This window comes from Ostrea edulis, chromosome 6 (assembly GCF_947568905.1).
Source record: "Ostrea edulis chromosome 6, xbOstEdul1.1, whole genome shotgun sequence".
Lineage (NCBI taxonomy): Eukaryota > Metazoa > Mollusca > Bivalvia > Ostreida > Ostreidae > Ostrea > Ostrea edulis.
Window position 1 is genome coordinate 8,541,194 of NC_079169.1, and position 23,793 is coordinate 8,564,986.

General features: G+C 35.3%; 1 protein-coding gene across 2 annotated transcripts in view; it reads left to right on the forward strand.

The window, feature by feature from the left end:
- Window positions 1-7,093: 7,093 nt before the first annotated feature.
- Window positions 7,094-23,793, forward strand: part of LOC125646136 (parathyroid hormone/parathyroid hormone-related peptide receptor-like) — a 57,145-nt gene continuing 40,445 nt past the window's right edge. The window contains exons 1-2 of one of the 2 annotated variants that reach the window (XM_048872297.2): window positions 7,094-7,345; window positions 23,652-23,745. In XM_048872297.2, the coding sequence (XP_048728254.2) occupies window positions 7,280-7,345; window positions 23,652-23,745 (160 nt within the window). In that variant the 5' untranslated portion in view covers window positions 7,094-7,279. The remainder of the gene's footprint in view (window positions 7,346-23,651; window positions 23,746-23,793) is intronic. The other variant, XM_048872296.2, reaches the window with a different exon arrangement.

Sequence of the window (23,793 nt, forward strand, 5' to 3'; positions counted from 1 at the left end):
GCGGGTGTAACTGGTAGACAGGGGATGCTTACTCCTTTTAGGCACCTGATGTCACCTCTGGTATGTCCAGGGTCCGTGTTTAACCTGCTCTCAATTTTGTTGACCGGTATTGGTTACGTCTCCGTATGAGTGAAAAATTCTCGAGTGGGACGATAACCAAGATACAATCAATCAACATTTGTATTCTTGATAGGAATTAAGTGAATGATCACTGTTTTCGTCATGTTTTCATGCAGCACACTTCTGAAAATTGTGTTCAAAAGATGGATAGATGGAAATTAGATGCGGTTGGTAGATACATATCTACAATCTAACTTCACATACTCTCTTTATTAAAACCATAGGATCAGGCCAAGATCATATAATTTGTTTTACACAGATCAGAAGTGAACTGCTGTGTAATCCCTTGTTGTGAATAATCAATACTCAGGTCATTAGTCAACTGCCGTGGATTGTTCCAGTCCTTTGTGATTATATGATCAATTAACACACAGGTCAGAAGATTGATCACTGCTCGTTGTCTTCACCTTTTCATGAAGATCACACAGAGACAAAACGGAGAACTCAACAATGGAGGAAGTACATGTGGTATCATTAAATATGTAGTTGAGTTACTCGATTGAGATGTAAAGTTGAGATTACCGGTTGAAATGAAGTAAAAGAGAGATCGATCGATATTAAGGAATTTCGAACATGACTCGTATTCTACACCTAGATAATTGAAACCGTGATGGTGAGAATTTGTTATTGTAGGAATACTGGGAATAATCTCCTTTCTGATCTACTGATTATCGGTGCCTGGAGGCGATTATATGTTATGGTTTTATAAAGAAGACTGATTAATTGTCGACCTACATTAGAGAATATTAAACTTCATGATATATATCGAAAGCCATATCTTGATGGTTACCAAGTTGCAGCCGAATTTGAGGCTTGCGTCAATAAGTTTTATTGTATACCATCGCCGTGCGTTTCATGATTAATGTTCTTGCAGTAATCCGGCGTTGTTGACTCCCCATCCCCACACACGAGAAAACGTTTCAAGTTCAGTTTACTCTTTCACATCACTTATAAATGGTACATGAAGTTCTATATACAAATAAAGACAACATGCAAGGTGCACGTGAAAAGAAGACTGAAATGAATTATGGAAGACAAACAATTTGATAAATCAAAACTGAGTCGGTGATTTGCAGTTCTGCATTTATTAAACTTGTTTTAGCCTTTTTAGGTAACTACTTACATTTAGATATTTTTCAAATCCAAATTCACTTTTGAAAATATCTTACCCTTAGACGACTCACGGATATCACATTACCATTTCTGTATGAAAGGTGAAGATAACGAACAGTGATCAATCTCCTAACTTTAAAAGCAGTACAAAATGGAGGGTTGGGCGGACCTCTTGATATACATGTACCAAAGGTGGGATCAGGTGTCTAGGAGGAGTAAGCATCCCCCGTCGACCGGTCACACCCGCCGTAAGCCCTATATCTTGATCAGGTAAACGGGAGTAATCCGTAGTCAAAATCAGAATGCCAAGAACGGCTTAACAACCTTGGAAAGCATTTGACCCCATGATACGTTGTATTGACAAACTAGTTATAACGACCATATAATTTGCGAAATGCTGACTTTAAACAAGATTGTTGAAACCCCTGCACCATAAAATTGTTTGTCAGTTGAGTAGCCTGCCTCGATTTGAAAAACTTACCATACGAAGAAGAAGCTCTTGCGTATCGAATCAGTTGAGAGATACAAACACCATATGCAGGTGATAATGGAATATTGCTACATAAATATGGGAAGTTGACGATGGAGAAACTGAAATCATCCCGTTTGTCATAAAGTTGAGTTTTTAATTTGCTGTTAATAAATATCTAAGTATGGAGTATATATACTGATCTCTAAGATTTTCTTCAACAGTTACTGTAGTATTTAACCAATTGATCTTTATAAAGGCGTGTTCCTTCCATACGTTGGAATACCTACAAAGATCGAAAATATGTATTAATACATGAGAGTTAAGATTTCATATAACTTTTCCAAAATTGATCATATGAATGCTTATAGAAATACAAACTTTGAAGTCTCTGTACTTAAAAGTAGTTTTTGCCATTGAGATATCGTTCTTGTATAGATGTACACTGTTGCATATAAAGGGAAACGGTGCGTTTCTCGATAGACCATATAACAAGGGGTGCTACGTTTTTAATTAAGAATATTTACATTTGCAACTGTTTTCTCCTACATAACACTATTACGAGCAATACGTATTTATTTCTGGATAAATCTACTACGGGGTCAACAGAAGTCACGGCTGTGCGTATGCACATTTGTTAAAAGTAGGTAACAGGTACTACTTTTACTAAGGCAATACACATCTAGCAATTGCTCTCACTTACTACAGAAATCTTTCAATAGATGAAATCAACATCACAAAATGTATTTACGGTTTTATTTGTATTCCAAGCAGTGGACTTTCATCAATAATTGATAAAAGCATTTCTGTAAACAATGTCTTTAGTTACTAGCCTACTAGGCCTAATGTATGTCTAAAATTTCGTCTGCTACAACTTCGATGCGGAATTGTACCTACTGCTAGACGATGACATTAGGCTTTAGCAAAAAGGTCATTCACAGGATGTATGGCCGATAAGTCGTCAAAGTGCATTAAGACCTACACACCACACCGCTTCCGTGCCACAGCAGCCATAGTGCTTGATGTCGGTTTCCAAGTTTATGTCGGGACATCGAAGCGAGGCGTCGTTAAAAACCTATTACAAAAAATGATCGAGTCAAAAGAAGCGTTCAGTGAGCTCATGTTTATCAACAATTACATATCCAAATCCAAACCGTCCCTTACCTTCGTGCAGTTCCACATTCTCTGCGATGTTCAGTTCTTTCCGGAGATTCATCTGAGCTGCGTCCTCTGTCCTGTCTATAAATGAGTTGCCTACACCTGACGACTGCTGCCCTGTTCTTCATGTTCCTCCATCTCAGTCTTCTGTTAACTCCGTAATATCCTCAACGTCTTCACTTTTCAAAAATCAAAGCGCATCACAACTCTAAGTGTAACACTGCGCATCCCCGTTTAAATCATAATTCCCCCACCCCCTAAAATTAAACATATGGAAGAGTTTTCCATTATATACTCCCGAGTTAATGTATAAGTATATGTTGATATACTTGCTTTCTAGCGTCTTAATAATTAAAACAGTTCTTCATTTTATAGAACTTTGTTTTGTGTTGTCGTCATTTTGAACATCTATGACGCTTCGTGGTGGACGTCAACAATTTGAAATGTATGGAAACGTGTTGTTAACACAATTCAGCAATGTTACCGACCAAAAATGTAAATATAAGTAATAAGGTATCATTTAAAAATATTTATCGGGATATAAATACGGGTTGGTACATGATCGAATTTTCCATAAAGCCCTTCGGGCTTTATGGAATTTGATCACGTGACCAACCCGTATTTATATCCCGATAAATATTTTTAAATGATACCTTATTTCTTAAATAAACTTTTAAAAATTCAGTGGATACGCTCAATAACGTTGAGATTTTTAAAAGTAACGGCACAACAACTTTATCGAAGAAATCAAGCTAACATTAAACTGTCTAATTTGTGTTTCATCCCATACATGGCTTTTTGGGCTTGCTAACATAAATGTTTTTGCCTTACAAAATGATCCGGACTGGGAAAATATTATGCCCAGATATTTATAGTCTTTCACAATTTCAGTAACATCATCACTAAAGTAAAATACATTGTTTGGCAGATAGACCTTTTGAGAAAACCATAATTTTTGTTTTATCCACGTTGAGATTTAATTTCCATAATTCAATACTATATGAATGGAACTCATCAAGAGCATGTTCCAAATGGTCTGCAGACTCTGAAATAATAACAGTATCGTCGACATTGAATAAAATAAAAAGTTTTGAATACAGTAAACATTGATTTTCAATACTTGAGTTAGTAGAATGTCTATGCACGTTTTTATTAGCACGAAATTCTTGTAAAACTTTTGAGAACAAAGGAGGAAATAAATTTTCACTTTGACGGACCCCGACCTTGCAGTTAAAAAATTCAGACGGCGGGCTATTTATGTATACCATGGATTTTACTCCGTTGCACATGTATTTAATAAATTTGAGACATTTGTCATTAATACCATTTTCCAACAATTTATATCAGCTCATTTCTCCACACAGTGTCAAAAGCCTGTTTAAAATCGCTAAAAGCACAAAAAAAATCTTAATTTAAGCAATTTGGTTTTAATATGTTTACATAACAAAGGTATCACAAATATATATCACAAATGTACATAGAACGATACGGTTTATGAAGATATTTGATGTGGATCACTGGAAGGGAAAATACCAAAATTCTGTTGCAAATTGAAACCTTGTTTTTTTTAAAAGTTGATTCAATGTAACTACCTGTTTATGAAGCTTCATTCAGCCTCGGGTATATGAATTTCTATATATGTAATAGTTAGATAATTAACATGTATGCAACATTTTAGCGGTTAAGAAGGGGTAGAGGGGGCAAAGCGAAGCGTGTCCCATCTTTTATATCGCTGTGCTTTTGCTTAATATGATTTAACTTAAAACATGCATGTAAAACACTTTTTCGTTGGCTGATTCAGAGTTCTGCGCCAATGAAATGTTTTCTCATTTTGTTACTCGAAGCTGTCAGCTAAAAATTTGACGTCACTGAACTTACAAAAACTTCTGAACGATGAGAGAATATTTAGCGATTGCTGATTGGATGAAAAAAGTTGTTTATGTTCTCAGAAGTTTTATCCACCCTCGGGTATATGAATTTTCTATTTATGAACTTTTGTTGGGTATCGTGGTGTCATATACCTCACACTATCAAGCAATTTAGATCTACACCTGGATTGTAGTCAAACTCAAGTAGAACAGAAAAACGAGTAATTTCGACGTCGTTGGAGGCAGCTTATGACTTACTATATCTGTTGTGATATAACAGAGAGGAATTGTCGTTGGAGGCAGCTTATGACTTACTATATCTGTTGTGATATAACAGAGAGGAATTTTTTTTTATGGGGTTCAAAAGTGTCTATTATTGTGGATAAGATTTTATAAAACTTTTAGAAATACTTTTTGGGGTAAAATTTTAGTTCGCAGTTATATAATCAATGTCAATGACACCGAAAGTAAAAAGGGAAATTTCGTAATCAAGTCACATTTCGCGCTTGATTATCAGAAGGTTTTCGTGAATAAATTTGGGTTCAGAGTGATGCATGTGCCTATGAAGAAATGCAAAAGGTCATCATTCGATGATCGCGGAATGTTATTTTGTCATCACTCGATGATCGCGGAATGTTATTTTGTCATCACTCGATGATCGCGGAATGTTATTTTGTCATCACTCGATGATCGCGGAATGTTATTTTTGTGTGTTCAAATTTGTGGCTTTAATTTCGTTTATGACTTTTTCACATATAAGGGAGACTATGATTTGCAAACTAAAATGTCAAGGTCAAAGATTTATGACTTGTCACTCAGTTTGCGATACCTGAACGTGTTTACACTGGAGAACACAGCGTTGTGTATTTTGTACTCAATTCTAAGCGCATTGGCACCAGGATGCTTTCTTTGACAACAGGGTTCCAGTGTATTTCAAGGTTGAATATTAATGATAAAGTCACTGGAATGGAACATCCGAATGTCCTTGTGCTTTGATTTCAATAGCATTTGGTTGTGATCTCAAGATATGCCACGTTGCAAGGGTAGCCCCGCTTTGGGAGCTCTTGTTAATTTAACCTTGAATCATATGTCTCTATGTTTGACAAAGAGCTCCATTCTGTTATCGATTTATTTGCAATTCCAGGTATTTATCAAGTGATTTAAATGTATATCATATTAAAACAATTCAATAAATATAACCGCCGACAATATATTAATAGCCAAGAGGAATTGAGGAGGGGAATGTAGTCGTGATAGAGAGGACAAGGATGCTAAATGCGCATAAATAGTGATTACGAAATACACCTTTAACTCAAACACACCCAGAAGCACAGTGATATTCTGGCCCTCTTTCCACTTCCTCTGATTTTTAATGATCCATTATCAATCAAATAAGTGTGTATTCTCACATTTTTGTCTGTCTATCCATGAGTATAGTTTCTCTACGGCCGCAGTCTATCTCGTTATGAAAAAAGGGGGTGAACCTATGCATAATATTCTCGTTGGTGGCGTAAAATAATACTATTGTTCCCACATTAACGTCAGCCTGTTTTTTTGAATTGCATGATTTATCGTGCTATGATTGTACATATACTCCAAAAGCTTGAATTTAAAATTTGAGATTGCCATGAAACACACCGGAGACGGGGTTCCCACTGGTGACTAATTCTGAAGGTAATTCTAATATTGTGATATGTAATTTAAATTTAAAAAAAAAAGCTAAATTGTTGTTAACTAATTATTATATAATGGTTTTGATTTCTTTCATTGACAACTTTGTTCATTAAAGAAAAAATCCAGACTGTCTTGTCATACGTTCGCACTTACGGTTTCTCATTGTGATTCCATCCTTGCAATATATTTTTTTAACAACCCGGATAATTTCTTATTAGTGAGTAACAAAACCCTAAACAAGGTCTTTCAGACATTATATTTCCAGAATAGACTCGTAAACTTTGGTCACCTCGGGTATCTTTGAAGTGATGAACACTATCAGTTTGCATTCGATCTATACCACTGAGATATTTATATTAGCGTTTTCGTTGTCCCAGCAGTGGAGCTCGGATGATTGTAACGGGTCAGGTCGTTAGAGCTTTATAAATATGTATCGTGTCCGCTTTGATGAGAAGCACTTGCTTCCAACAGAGGAAACAGTACTGTAACAGCATACATAGGAAGCGGCTAGCTTCGATTGACTAAGAATTAATTATATACATAACCTGCAGATCTTCTGTATTGGAGTAAGCTACTTACTTTGCTATTAAACTGCAAAGAGAACGCGCGTGACGATTTTATTAAATTTTATTTTACAGCTAGTATTTTGAATCTCATTGCTGTTGGGGTAAAATCATATTAGTAAAGCCAAGCTTTATTACTCTGTGCCAGACCTGAAGCTGATTTACTCTGCCGAGTTAGGATTATGACACCTTGATGTCAGAACTTCAACAAGGCATCAACAGTTTACAGTGGGTCGTAATAACATTTGACAATCCTGTCACCGAATTTTGAAACAACTGATCTATATATTTTGGAATCCTCCATCGCTAACAATATGATACAAGCGACTACTGAGTATTCCAACAGAACGGATAGCATGCTTCTGCCGACGGAAGCCAAGGTAAGATAAGTTAGCAGTGTCTTTCGTGGGCATTTTTATGGGATATTATGGAAAATTAATTCTAAAATTATTTGTTGCCTTTTTTCCCCTACACTTCAAATGCAATACCCCATTTCGTACTTCGTTGCACGGAATTTAATTGGTATGATAATATTTTATACATTGCAGTTTTCATTATATTTTATGAATCTGGTTTAAGTTATGAAATATTCATATGGTTATTAATATAGGGTAGAATATTAATTGCTGTTATCGTAATATAGGGTAGAATATTACACTGTAATTACTGTTATCAATATAGTAATATAGGGTAGAATATTAATTACTGTTATCAGTATAGTAATATAGGGTAGAATATTAATTATTGTTATCAGTATAGTAATATAGGGTAGAATATTAATTACTGTTATCAGTATAGTAATATAGGGTAGAATATTAATTACTGTTATCAGTATAGTAATATAGGGTAGAATATTACACTGTAATTACTGCTATCAGTATAGTAATATAGGGTAGAATATTAATTACTGTTATCAGTATAGTAATATAGGGTAGAATATTAATTACTGTTATCAGTATAGTAATATAGGGTAGAATATTAATTACTGTTATCAGTATAGTAATATAGGGTAGAATATTAATTACTGTTATCAGTATAGTAATATAGGGTAGAATATTAATTACTGTTATCAGTATAGTAATATAGGGTAGAATATTAATTACTGTTATCAGTATAGTAATATAGGGTAGAATATTAATTACTGTTATCAATATAGTAATATAGGGTAGAATATTAATTACTGTTATCAGTACTATCAGACATGAATCTGATTTTTGGGTTGATGGGTTGGAATGTTGTTCGCGTAACAAGTCGTCGTGTACACACGCGCAAACACCATACATGTATATTCATTTTAAATGGATCGGGGGGGGGGGGGGGGGAGATGGTCTACACCTGTGGGCTTTTGGGAAGGTACCTGGTTGACGTCTTTTATAAAGTATACCAAAATAGGTGACGCTAGCTAATAAACACTCGGAAGAAGATCCCAATAATCCCAGAAACTTAGAGCCCTGATGTAAAATGTTCAATGACAGGAAGAATTTCAATTGAATTTAAGCATATTTTTGTTGGGGGGGGGGGTGTCATTTTATCTCACCGGAAAGCTTTTTTTTATTACGTTGATATAATTCAATAACTTGCAATTCCTATTGGAGAATTTTCATTAAAAAGTCAAAACTCTCTCTTATTCAGGTAAACGCTTGGTTAGAACATACAATTGACACATAATGGACGCTCTACATCCATCAGCTTCTATGGAATTCAAAGTACATCTATTTATAGGAGGAAAAAATCTAATGGTCCCGTGAACGAACATTTATTGGAACATTTGTATTAGAATGTATTTTGATTTTAATTAATGATGCTTTTATAAACATATTTTGCCGATTTTACTTAATATTGCACACAAATACAGATTTAAATAATTCTCAAACAAAAAGGGTGTGGGGAAAGAGAGGGAGGGAGACAAAGAAGAGGGGATATAGAGGGGAAAGGAGAGAAGAAGGAAAAAAATAGAAAAAGAACAGAGAGAGCGGGGTCGGGGTAGTTAAATTCCGACTGTCAACACCACCATATAGAGGGGATACGATTGACCCCATATTTCCACCGGCTGAAATAACGACACTTGCTACAAACCTTTTTTCAAAAATGATGAAAATAAAGAATTAGATGTATGATTTATGAGTAGAATGTATATAACTCACCACATGAAATGTAATTTATTTCCATAATTTCTGAGTTTTAAAGTACAGAACAGTAGGGGGAAATTTTTCTATATTTATATAGGGAGGAGTATTGTATTTCAACTTTTGAACATCATAGACAATTTACAAGTTCCTTATTTTTTTTAAAGGAGTATTATGTATGTACTTGTTACAGACAAACTAAACCAAGATTATATATATCAACCCATACATCCATTTAAAAATATCAATTGGCCTTAATTGTCACTGTCTATTATGTAAAAATCCAATTTTCAATATCAGAGGTCGATGCTTAAGTTTGTTATAAAGGATCAACAACGCTTTCTTCATTGTGTAATTGGACAAGACCCCGGAGTTAAGGAAACGTGTGAATTACACACATCGTGAATCTTGTCCGAAAAAAACCCAACACATTTAATTTTAGTCGTTACATCATATTTCAATTTTGGCAATTATAGAATGATTATATTCTATGGAACACGAGAAAGTGCAACATAAATACCGTCTGTTGACCGCGGGGGACAGAATGAGATACTTATAAATCATTTATGTTAATGATGGAATCTAGACACCTGTGTAAAAACTACCATCCTGTTCTCTACAAGAATCCATAACCTCTTTTAATTAAAGAACATGATTTGCGCTTACCTGAGCTTAACTCTAAAGTAGGTATTTCTGATCGGACTTTATCGGTTTATTGTTCGTTACTTGTCTGTAAAGTTGTAAACTTTTCACATTTAACTCATCTCAAAAGCCGATAAACCGATCAGCAAACTTCCATGGAGTACCGATATTCTTGATTGATCGATTGTATATTGTTTAACGTCCCCATCAAGAAATTTTCACTCATATGGAGATGTCACCTTTGCCCGTGAAGGGCTGCAACATTTAGGCTGTGCTCAGCGCTTACAGCCTTTGAACAGGGAGGGATCTTTAAGGTGCCACACCTGCTGTGACAGGGGTACCTTGGTTTTTGTAGTCTCATCCGATGGACCGCCCCATTTGGTCGCCTCATACAACAAGCAAGGGGTTATTGAGGATCTATTCTAAGCCGGATCTCACCTTGATTCAAAACAATTCAAGGAGTAAATAACACCAAGGACCAAAGAATAATACAATCCTTCATTAGTATACATGAGTGTGGGATCGAGAACCAAGGAGACAAGATTTGCAGTCTAGGACAAGGCTTTCCTGAGTCCTAGACAACGAATTTTGTCCCCGAGGTAGAATTTCCATATCCCACACGAGTGAATAATGAAGGATTATTTTTCTTCAATCTTATTTACAGTTTAGTGCCTCAATTCAGGAGTTTTGAGAAGATTTAAAATCATCAAATTCCTCATAACCTAAATAACTTAACGTAAAATTAAAAAAAAAACAATTCTGCCTTCAGAAAGCTTTATGAAATCAAAATTTGAGGAAAACAGTATATTTACCAAATATTTTACTTTTCCATGTAACGCAAGTCATGGGAAATACATGACGTCATAATCAATGACATTGTACACAGAAGTGTAAGATAAAAAAAGATCTCGCACGGCTATCTCACAATGTCGGTCTCCATTCCATCCACTGCCAAACGGCAATCCTTGGATGATTCCGTTACGCTTCGGCTACACTTCACAATGTACGAGGTACGAGCTACACGAGGAATTCCGAGTGATTCAATGCAGTCTAGTGGTTAGAGCACTCCTTCTGCAAACTGAAGGTACCGAGTTCAATTCAAAAGTAAGACATTTCACATAGGTAGTGAAAGTTCCATTATCAAGCGACGGGTAGTTAAAGTCTATTGAATATAACCTTTAAAACGAATAGTACTTGTATCATGTTAGGCATTGACACGGTAAAACTCCTCTCTCTCTCTCTCTCTCTCTCTCTTATAGAATTCTAGTTTGGTTGAGCTTTCAAGTAAGTCCTTTTTTATTTGACCTTTTCATGACGTAATTTATTTAGTATTAATAGACTGATATTAAGCAGTGTTTCAAGCCATCATATATAACTTTGGAAATTTAATATTGAACTATGAACGAAAGACGAAACTCCATAATAAAGCGTTTTACCCTTTCTTATCAACATAAGTTTTAAAAATAGCGGTTATTTTTCTTTATATTTGAAAATTACTAAAGTTTCATTGTAAGAATATTTCGTAATATGTCTTTGAAGAGCAACAATGCTTTGGATATCTTAATATTTTGTGTAAAACGCGGTACACTTTATCATGTTATAATATGGATTAAATGAGAACTGTTATAATATGGATTAAATGAGAACTGTTATAATATGGATTAAATGAGAACTGTTATAATATGGATGCAAAATACTACGAAAGATTGGCCATTGTGTGTAGTATAAAAGTGTCTGCTTTATATGTCATGTGAGGTCAAGCTGGCCATACACAGGCAAAGGCCCGATAGTCCCAAACGTAATATACGTGTATATAATGTTCTCGTCATAACGAACTAGTATCTCGTTATCACGATTTAGTAATCTCGTTATAATGAGTCGGTTATCTCGTTATAATGAGTTGGTTATCTCGTTACAATGAGTGGGTTATAATGAGTTGGCTATCTCGTTATAATGAGTTGGTTATCTCGTTATAATGAGTTGGTAATCTCGTTACAATGAGTTGATTATCTCGTTATAATGAGTTCGTTATCTCATTATAATGAGTTCGTTATCTCGCTATAATGAGCTGGTTATGTTTATAAAGCAAGATGTCATTCTCGTATTAGCATCTTTTTATAACGAGCAATTATTTATAAAGAAATAAATTTCATTTTTGAGAAAGTATGAGTGAATTGCGACGCTTCTCGCCGGCGTACTTCACGAAGTGCGCTAACAATTCCTGAAAAGTTTGCTGGTGTTAAGCCTTGCAGTTCATAACCTCTTGGATTTTTATGACCCCGAGATCGAAGATCGGGAGGGGGGGGGGCATATTGTTTTTGTCCTGTCTGTAATTCTGTCTGAAAGTTCTGAACAGTAAGTGCTAAAGCTTTAATATTTCACATGAGTATTCCTTGTGACAAGACCTTTCCGTGGGTACTAAACTTTTTGACCTTGGCATTTGACCTACTTTTAAAAAAATTGGCATTGGTCATAACTTCTAAATCGTAAATATTAGAGCTTTCATATTGCACATGAGTATTTCTTGTGGTACTAAGATATTTGTTATTGTGACCTTGGCCGTCTTTGAAATTGGCCATTATCGGGGGCATTTGTGTTTCACATACACATCGTTATATTTACATTTTACTTTAAGTCCTGTCTTAATTCAGCCGTTAAAATTGTCGTACTATATTTAAGAATTTTACGCACATTGTTCACATTCATGATGAAATCATGGCTTTCATATCCATTATATTGATGATGAAACATTGGAAATATATGGACTTCGTTATAGACGCAGTTAGTATCTCGGTTTTGCGAGTTAGTGTCTAGTTCTAATGATTTGCTATCTCATTAGTCGCGATTTAATCATGTTTCTATTCTGGCGACATTTCGAGACGTATTGTGATCGTAATGTTTCATGATTTTATTCATATTCAAGAAAAGGTAGTCGGCAAGTAAACGGATAATATACCCAGAAGTTATCGCCATGCGGTATTTGTATACGATGGAAGTCGATATTGATATAGAATATCGCCTTCAGTTGCTACACCTTTTGATGCACAGAGATTTCATTTTAAGGGAGATTCGCTTCATTTAGTCGTCACAATATGGAGGATGTATATGCCATAGCCTGTCACCTTCAATTGAAATTACAAAAGTAAAATCAATATTTACCTAAATGCATGTAATTTAAGGTCACACAAAAACAAGTCAATTTTCTTCTAGGATCTCTACGCTCACGTCCATAAGACAGTGATAGAGGCCGTTTTGCATTGGAATTCGTATTTTGATTATATGCAAATTGGTGGCTTTTTTATTTCCTCCAAAGAAACTGCGATATACCCACCCAACTACCACCAGGTATTTGAAAAATAGCACAAAATATATGACCGGCTCATTTAGTCAGATGTAAATCTATAAATCATGCACATTGATCATGACTATTTACATCTATGTCTTAAATGTACTGAACACTTGGTATTATGCAATAGCTATATACAGAGATTTATTTCACACGTTTCAACAATAGAGTAAAAACCTGTCAACGCTGACTGGCATATATGTTTAAAAATCGTGCATAGTAGGTTACATATTCTTTTGGATGAGCTAAAAATATAAATGAAACAAATTTAACAGAAGAAAAGCTCATGAAATAGCAGCGAAAGATGAACGAGATGATTCATGAACTAAATCAACCAACTGAGCAATGCTATCTGATGGTTTTCTCAAAAGTCCAGAAGTGTATTAGCTATATGCAAATATGATATGATTGCGCCCATGACAAAAGGGCCCTTATGGCAATTTTTATCCATTTTCACTTTTTAGCAGATTCTGATAGATAATAGGTAGATGATTCAAAATATGAAATTTTATAACCCTCCCTCACTTCTAAGACGTATTTTTCTGCGTTTGAAGCACTTATATATTCTATAGCATCAGCGTAACGTTATGACGTTCTTGGCGTCATTCCTAGAACAACATTTAATCTGAAATAAACAAGGTGTTCTAAGTCTTAATTTCATTTCCTTAATTGTTTCTGTGTGTATTGTGTGAAAAAAAGAATCTCAAATGTTTAAGCACTTTTAATGGTTTTAAATGGAAATAGATTTCACCACTTTAATATGATACTCACGACTTTAAGGAAAATCAGCTTTTCACTGTTTTAGTTTAAAAAAAAAAACAACATGAAATATACCGTGTTTTGCCGAATAAAATACGCATTGTTATTTGATACACACTCCCTTTTTGAGTCTGAGAATTGGGGAAGAATCGCAACTTGTGTGTATAATACGCGGTAATCTTGATTTTATTATTTGCGATTAATTTCAATAGAATTCTATGTGGAAATAATGTAAATCCTCAATACAGCGGAGCAACATGTTAAGAAATGGCAACCGTGCCTTATAGCGGTAATCTTCACTGGGTATCTTCTGGGAGAAATGTAGATTTCAGTAAAGCACGAGATTTTGTAGCATTTCTATTAAAAATTGAACAGACTATATATTTTCTTCGTTTAAACTTTAAATCATATAGTCGACGTTGTATACATAAATTCAAAATATTGAATGGGCATTCAATATGTTGTAATTGACAAACTACCGACGCTGCGAAAAATGGTGTACAAAGGTGCAGTATACATGTATTAACCCCACTCGGTAATTATCAAAATTATGATAATCAAAGCCAAAAGTTTAATTAGTGCCGTAGAAAATTGGCGCTCCGTCTGTAAAGAAAAAAATTAAATGGTAGTGAAACGGGGAATTCAAACATAACAATCCGAAATTTCGCTGAGTTTAAGATGGGTAGATTTCGTCACTCGTTTACTGCGGGAAAAAAAAGTTAAAAGTAATCGCATTTCCCCAAACCCACGGAAATCGTGCAGCATGCAGAAAGCCATGCTACAGGGAGAAATCTTACGACATCTACCCTTAGGGGTCAAGTGAAAAAAAAAACATGCACATCTCTCTCTCTCTCTCTCTCTCTCTCTCTCTCACGTACACGCAGACACACCATACATTTACATGTAACATGTACCAAATGAACACATTATAACTTCTCACCTACAACTGAACACTTTTAAATATCCTGATATTTTTGTAAGAAATTTACTACATGGTACTTAAAACATTTGTAAAATATATCCTTTATTCACTCTAGCTTCTTGGATTTTAGCTTATGAAGTGAACACCTTACCGATGCACTCTCAAGTGAGCACTTTTATTTACACACGGTCAGTTAAACACTCTAAAAAACAAACCCTCTGACACACACGATCAATTAAACACCCTGAGTGACACATGGGCAATTAAACACTCTGACACACATAGATAATCAAACACCCTGACGCATACCGGTACATGTAATTAAACACTCTGACACACACGGGCATGCAATTAAACGCTCTGACACACGGGCAATTCAGCACTCTGACACAAACGGGCAAATAAACACTCTGACACACACGGGTAATTAAACACCTTGACACACACGGGTAATAAAACACACTGACGCACATGAGTAATTAAACACTCTGACACACACGGGTAATTAAACATTCTTTAACAAAGCACTCTGGTGCAGAAAAAAACCAGGACCCCCCCCCCCCATAAAAAAGAAAAAAAGAAAAACAAAGAACAACAAAACTCCACCTAATCAAACTTGACCAACATGTACAGTCTACCAAACAAGCAGCACACGACGACAATCTTACAAATGAGAAAGATATTGCCAAAGTATATTTTATTATCGATATCGCTGATAGTCAATGCATTGTCAACAGTCTTCAAATGGGGTAAACATTAAACGAGTATCAAAATCATTTTTTTTAATTTTTTTTTTCTATTTTGGGGGGGGGGTGTTTTATCATTATTATTTTTTTGTAGTTGTCTTCTTTTTTTTCTTCTTCAAAAAATCAAATTCCCTATTTTCAGTGAGTATTTGTTTTCGAGATCATAATCAATGCTTCCTGAATTATACTCTAAAAAGCAGCCACGTAGAACCAGGGTGGAGGTGGGGAGGGGAAGGTGTCCTATTTTTTGATAATTAATTTTTTCTTTGTTTTTACTTACCCCAAATATTTTGCATTCGAAGTTAGGGAATGATAACACTATTTAGGTTTTAATTCTTATGTCCATGCACTTGGGTGGTTTTAATTTTAAAAGTTATTATTTAATTTTTTTATATTTTGCTTGTTTGTCAATGATTATTCGAAATTCCTCTACGTTCTTTTAATTTCTTTTTATCCCGAACATTCCCTCCAGCTGCCCCCCCCCCCCTGGAAAATTATAGGCTTAATATGTGTCAAAAACCGTCAAAAGACCAATGACTGTAAATGTGTTAATAACTTATTCATCTTCCGAAAACCCTTAATGTCGGCTTCAAATGAATTTATAAAACCAGAAATGAATCCTAAATATATGTTACAAAGATTGCACAATCTGACTTCAAATCTGTTAACAGGGGCGGATCCAGGAATCGTGGTTACCTTTTTTAGAAAGGGGATGTGGGGCCGTCTTGAGGCCCCTAATGGGTCCAGGGCGAATGCCTTGTTGGGGCTCAGGGGGAGAGCCACCGGGAGCTCCTGGATTTTACAGTTTTTATGAGGCGTGAAATATGTCTCATATACGTAGTCCTTTTCGCTATTTTTTGTCATTTTTTGATGGGGCGAAATTAATAAAATGACGCAAATTTTAAGGGGTTTTTTTGAAGAAAAAATTAAGTTCTCCAAATAAAAGTAATTTAATAAATCAATAGATTTGGTCATTTATTTCTCCGAAAGTGGAAGAAATTATTGCTTCTTTTATTGTTTACATTTTCTAAACTAGATGCCACTATTTACCTTAAATTTGGAAAGTTTAGCGGGGACACGCGCCGGCTGCGCCCCCATTAAATCCGCCACTGGCTAATGTGATATATTTGCATCTGCTAATAATTGTTTAATAAACATGTAACTAGCAAGTGAACTTTTCATATTTGGTTAAATTAACACATCAATTCAGTGTCCGGGGGTCCGTGTTTGCCCAGCTAAGCCTATCTACTTAATATTGCTTACGGGATTTATGAGATTGATCACTGTTCGATGGTCGTTATCTTCACCTTTCATTTTCCTTAGGGGTACCTCAGTAACTAAGTTATTGTCAAAGAGTTATCTCTCTTAGATTTATAAATAGAATTACCAGACGCGCAGATTTTTCATACAGAATCTACTAAACCCAAAAATATTCAAATTGTTCATGACTTTTTACTACTCTGTAAATTATGTATAACAAAAATTAAATATCATAAATTATATCAATATTTCATCCAAACCTATTGTTTCCAAATTCTCTTTTTGGTTTGGTTTAAAGCGTGCATATCTTATAAATATGATTAAATCTAACACGTGGTTTTGAATCATGTGCGTGTACATATACATCTTTACGTATGGCGCTAGGCCTACGTAACGTCAAATCTTTGTGACGTTATTTTTTTGTTTTCTTGAATATGCCATAAGGACCTTTTGTCATGGGCGCAATCATATGTGTCCACTTATTTAAAAAATAAATTTAATTTTTGAAAAGTATGCCGATTTGAAACGTTGCAGTTCATATTCTCATATACGAGGGCTGTTCAATATGTAATGTGTATTGCACGATATCTCAAAAACATTCGACTAAAATAGTGAAATGAACTTTACATCCCATCAAAGTATTCTCCACGGTTTGAAAAACTTAATTTCAATCTCTGAATCCATTTCTGAAATGCTTCACGGTACGCTGATTTAGGTAGACCTCTGAGGCACTGACTGATGGCTGAGCCAAGGGCTTGTCGGGACTTGTAACGACGACCAGATAAGAACTTTTTAAGTTTTGGAAAAAAGGAAAAAGTCGCATGGGGCTAGATCTGGTGAGTGTGGCAAAACGGTAACCTTCTCCGACTTCAAAAATTGCTTCACAAGCTGAGATGTATGTGAGGGAGCATTATCATGAAGTAGACGAACATGCCTAAATCCTGACACAGGGCGTAGTTTATGATAATATTTCTTGAGCTTTTTTAGTATAACATTTCAGTAATACCGACCTGTAACACTTTTGCCCTTCGACACCGGAATGTGTACGGCTATACCATCACCTGAGAAGAAAATGCAATAAAGAACCTTCTTTGTTCTTATGGTTCTTTTTGGCAACTACAGGACTTCTACCGTGTTTAGTTAGCCATATTGTGTTTCCAATTTTTCTTACTGGTTCGAAATAGTGAACCCATGTTTTGTCACCAGTAACAATGTTGTTAAATTGTCTTTGATTGAATTTGGGAAATATTTTGAGCAGTTGCTTAGCGGTTTGTACTCGTACCCGTGTTTTGGTAATCTGTCAATATATGTGGTATCCATCTGACAGAAATCTTTCGTACTTTCAAAATACGCTTCAAAATGAAATGCACCCGCGATAGCAATATGCCAACAGCTTTGGCAATATCACGAATCGTGTATCTGCCATCACTTTCAATTATTTCCCTGACTTTTGAGACATTTGTCTTGCCTTTTACAGTCACAGGTCGGCCAGATTTTGCTGCATCTTTGACGGACTCTGTGCCAGTCAGAAATTTTTTCTCCATCTACGAACTGTCTCATAAGATACCTTATCAGACCCAAAAACTTCCGCCAATTCAGTAAAAATCTGCATTACCGAATGACCGAGTTTTGTGCGAACTTTTATATAAGCTCTAATTTCTTCAATATTCTCAACCCATTTTTACAACAGTGGTCAACAACTGGCTCTATTGAAATGACTATAAGTTTAAAACTATGTGGAGCTGAAGGCTCGTGTTTATAACGTTGCAAAGGTATTGAATAGAGCTATACAAGAGTATTATCATCCACGAAATCGTGCAAAGCGTCATCGCGTTGTGGTACAAAACACATTACATATCGAACAACCCTCGTATTTTTAAATTCATTTTATATATTGTACCCTCCTTCATGCTGGAATTTCCTGTCGTTAAAATAGACGTACTATATTTATCAAGTAGTTCTGTATTCATGCGCACGTTGTTTACAACTGCAGCGCGTTCATGAGAAGTTAATACATTTTGTAAAGAAATCAAAGACAAAACATTGGAATTAAAAATAATAAACACAAAATGAATCATCAGCAGGGAATATAGGCGTTCGTGGATAGTCAATATAATGATGTTACAACAGCAAACACGTGTACAAAACACGAAGCCTTCTAGTAACTATGTTCTGAAACAACTAAATTATGCAACAACAAAAAATAAATATGAAAAGCACAGTTAAAAATGCACTTTATCGTTTGGGTCTTGGAATATATTTGGAAAACGACAAACTGGTTCTGTTAAATAATTTCTTTTCTTTGTGTAACCACCGTATTTAGACAGAGATTTGTTGTTGTTGCTGTTGTTTTCTTGAAAGTTCGTCTAAATGTATTTTGTATAAAGAACTGTTTATTGATTCTGTTTACTGTACAAAATGATCTGTCATTCGATTGTCGTGCAGAGAAAAATCGATGTTGGGTAAATTTAGATTTTCTGCACATTCTATGAATGTTGAAAATGGAAGGTACAAAAACTTACCCAGAATTGAACACAAGAGTTCATTTTGTACAAGTAAAATGCAAGAAGTAGAAGATAAGTTTTACTTTTTGATGTGTCCGGCTTGTTTGGATTTCAGAGAAAAGTTTATTATTCAAGAAAACCTTTCCTTTTCAATTTCATGCAATGAACTTTGAACCTATTCAAAATCTGTATCAACGTCTCTTAAAAGAGAAAACTCGCTGATGTCATTTATGTCTCATCCCCCCCCCCCCCCCCAAGTTTCTTGTACTCGTACATCTACCTATCGAATCCTCCTCCATTTGTCTGGATATTGTATATCTTGAGTACCTACATGTATGAGCCACAAGGTTCCTTTGATCAATAAATGATAATTTTTTCAAACAAACTACTGGTATAGACCGTTTGTCTTCAGCATGTTTAGGGCTGTATTTACACCCAATCCGACTTTATCTCAATCTAACACAGTGATTCTCTCATGACAACGATATGATTGTACCTCGTTATTAAAAGCTGATCTTTTAAATGGTTTGAAGACAAACTAACTAGTTATAACGAGAAAATATAACGAAGTCGTTAAAGCGAGATATTAATTCGTTATAACGAAATCAGTAACTCATCATATCGAGATAATGTATTTTAAAATGTCATCTGAGACTACTACTTGTACGTTTTCTTTTACACATGGAAGTTGACATAATTTCGGCTGCCAACAGTTGCCACAAGAGAAATGTACGCGAATAAAACTTTTGTTTTTAATCTTCATATAAAAAACAAAGCTACATTTGTACATGTATGATAAGTTGTTATATCTTTATATGATAGGTCTTAGACAAGTTTGGAACCATGGTCGGGTGGTAGGGGTGGTGGTCGTCGTGATTTGATACAGGAGTATGTACATTTCTCGGCGGTAGATTCAGCGAATTTAAAACGAAGTGTCTCAGATCGAATGTCCTTGTATCGTAAAGTGTAAAGTCAAGGTCAACAATTCATGATTACGGTCATGTAATGCATAATATTTTATTTGTTGAGCTTTTTTGACACGTGTAAGGACAATTTTATTATTGTCCATGTTTTGTTATTGAAATTTGGAATATTATTATTATATTACATTATTGTTATATGTATTGTGTATTATATTAATCATGACGTAAGTCAGCAACCCTCACTTCCGGTGTGTTTACAGTGAATATATCATTCGAGCACGTAACACTTTTTAGGTAACTCAGGTGACCTATTGCAATATTAGTCTGCGTCCGTCGTCGTCCGTCGAGCGTTAACAATTGAACATTTTTAACTTCTTCTTGATGCCTGCCATTCCAATTCTTTTCAAATTGGGTATGAAGCACGTTTAATATTTGGGACAAGGATGATATAGACTAACTCTTCAGGACTCCAGCACCCCTGGGGCCTTAGGAGCGAGGCAAAAACTGCCAAAATTTGACCAATTTAAAAAAAATCTTCTCTACAACCGCATGTCTCTAAGAAAAATAAATGCATAGTGATGTAGAGCAGGAAGACTGCTACCACAATTGTAAATTTCATGATTCCCGGGGTAGAGGTTCTGACTCCAGGGCGGGCCCAAACTTGGTATATATAGTGTATACACGTATGTGCAAATGATATCGTCTTTAATGCTATTGATACTAAATAAATATTTAGAAGGATTAATAGGTAGTCCTTTACCAAAAATGTAAATTTCATGATCATAGGGGCAAGGGTTTGGTTCCAGGCTTGAGCCGAAATTATTATAGTGATATTGTCTTTATCATTTGAAAGACTTCAAGTTTGCTGATATAGTATAAAATCTAAATTCATATTTAGGAAAAGCAGAAAAGGATGTACAAAAATTATGAATTTCGCAACCCCAAGGTGTTGACTCTAGGTCGTGTCCAAATTAGTCATGTTGTGTTAATGTTACATACTTTAATATTACATAACGTTCCGGCGTTAGAAACATTGCCAAGGAGACTTTGCTTTCTTTTTGCTTGAGGCAAGCAAAAACCCAACACCATTTTCTAAACTTGCTATTCATCAACAAAAATATACAGTAGTATGTACAAAATATTGAGAGAGAAAATATAGTGAGGGGTCCAGGAGACTAGTAATCATTGGATATATCAATTTGGCATCATATTATGCAACCTGACCCCCTATTCCCGAAAGATACAACATATTAATTATAGGAATCAAAACATGTAAAATGCCAAGGAAAAAACTGCCTGCCCTCAAAAAGGTGGGTAACAATCAACCATTTTGTTGAATATTAGAATTTAGCTAAATATATTCAAAACAGGATTTATTGTTATAAATTTCGTAGCCCTTGGGACTAGGGATACTTTTAACTAATATTCAGGTGACAGATAAGGCCTGTGAGCCTCTTGTTTTAAAGCATGTCCGTTTTAGAATGTCATAAAATCCATAGGTCTATCTTTTGTTAATGATTTATTCATGCAATTCATGATATATTCATGTAATTAGAGGTAACCCCAAACCGATAAAAGGCCGTTTATGAACCATCTCTCAATAGAAAGATTCGTGACAAAAAGCAACAGTACATATACCTGTTTTGGAATCCTGTTGTTTTAATATACAAGTGTTTACACTCCCGTTGATCCGCGCGCTGTCTCCTCGATGTATAAAAAATCTTAAATACATAAAAAGTGAAAGTTGACGAAAACCCCCCAAACAATTGCTAGTTAATCAATGATTATTTCACAAAAGCTGTTAAAAAGATACAATACACTCCATTAGTGAGCAGATCAGATATCAGCAACTCACTAAAAAGTAGTGTTTTTGCGTTTACTCCTGATCGCTAATTTAGTTCTTATTGATTGCATTATTTCTGCGTATCTGGGCACATGCTAGATTTCTTTCAATTGTACATACGTAGAATGTGATCTTTGGATTTCAGTGTTTAATGATACCCGGTAACATTTTCATGTCTTCTCCTCATCAGATTAGAAATTGTCGCGTCATAGCCCAACAAAGAAATCACTTGCAATGTTTGTGGGAAAACCGGAAAAGAAGGAACAATCCTGAAAATCGACATTGATCTTATCGGTTATGATGGTTCAACAAGAGGACAGCTGTCTTGTCAGCGGTGTCACTGTGCCTAAGGCTAAAGCTAGAATTAAGAAGATTTTTTCTCTAAATCATGTAGTCCTTATTATCGTTATGTGTTTAAGGTTTCATTAAATATTTTTTATACAGTGTTCGGATAAAGTGATGTTATTAAATAATAGGCACTTCACAATCCCAAGCTTTTCTGCGCCTTTGTAGGTAAAGCCGGTATCTCATTCGCAGTTCGTCGGTAAATATTTAATGCCGATATATTCAAAGTCCATTGTCTGTAATCTCCCACATTATAAAGTGTAATTTCTCTATTTATGTTCATTTGTGTGGTAGATAGATGAAATATCGTTAACCGTCCTCAGCACTTTCCAAGGTTTAACATGGATTTACAGTCCAAAAATATGTGATATCAAAATAATGACAATAGTTTTATTGTTCTGTGGAAGACATATCAAATGGAAAATGCCAGAGGTCCGAGGGTCTTGATAACTTTAGTCATACGTCCTCGAAATCAAACGACATCTTATCTCCCACATCCGAAAATTTATGTCCATTCACCGGGTGTTTTTATGGAAACATCCAAATGCATTTTCCTTAATGCTGTATTATACGTGTATGTCCATTAAAAGCATCGATAGTCTAAGGCGTTTGTCCTCCCAAATCCACTGATAATTAATGTTGAGAGTATAATGTTGAATGAACTTTGAAATGTCTTTAATTATCAATACTAGTAGTAGAGCTGATTTATTTATCAAATTGGATTAATTCTTCATTAGCTAGAGAGCTGGATGAATAGGTAGAAAGATACCTAGGGCTCACGGCAGATGTGACCGGTCAAGAGGGGATGCTTACTCTTCCCAAACACTTAATCCCACCTCTGGTGATCCAAGGGTCCGATCCTGTGGGGATCCGGGTTGTCATCAGTACCCATTGCTTGTCGTGAGAGTCGACTAAATGGGCGGTCACCAAGGCCCCGTGTCACAGCAAGTGTGGCACGATAAAGATCCCTCCCTGCTCAAAGGCCGTAAGCGCCGAGTACAGGCCTAAATTTTGCAGCCCTTTAACGGCAATGGTGACGTCTCCATATGAGTGAAATATTTTCTAGAGAGACGTTAAACAATATCCAATCAATTAAACCAAGAGTCCTTGTTTTCCCTACTCTTAATTTTGTATTCTTTACAGGATTTATTATTGAATTGATCACTGTTCGTTATCTTCACCCTTTTTATTGTCATTATATTAAGCATTGACGGAAACAAAGGTCTAGTGATGACGTGATTGTACTTTTTTTCTCTGCTTTTTTTTAAAGGAATACCGGGTATCCTTACAGGAGCAGATCAAGCGAATGAAAGAGGCAGAGGCCGACTGCAATATGTTGATTCAGCAAGCGAAACCAACCACAGGTAAATGGAACATGTATCTATGGTTTTATAGGTGTACATTTCTTTACA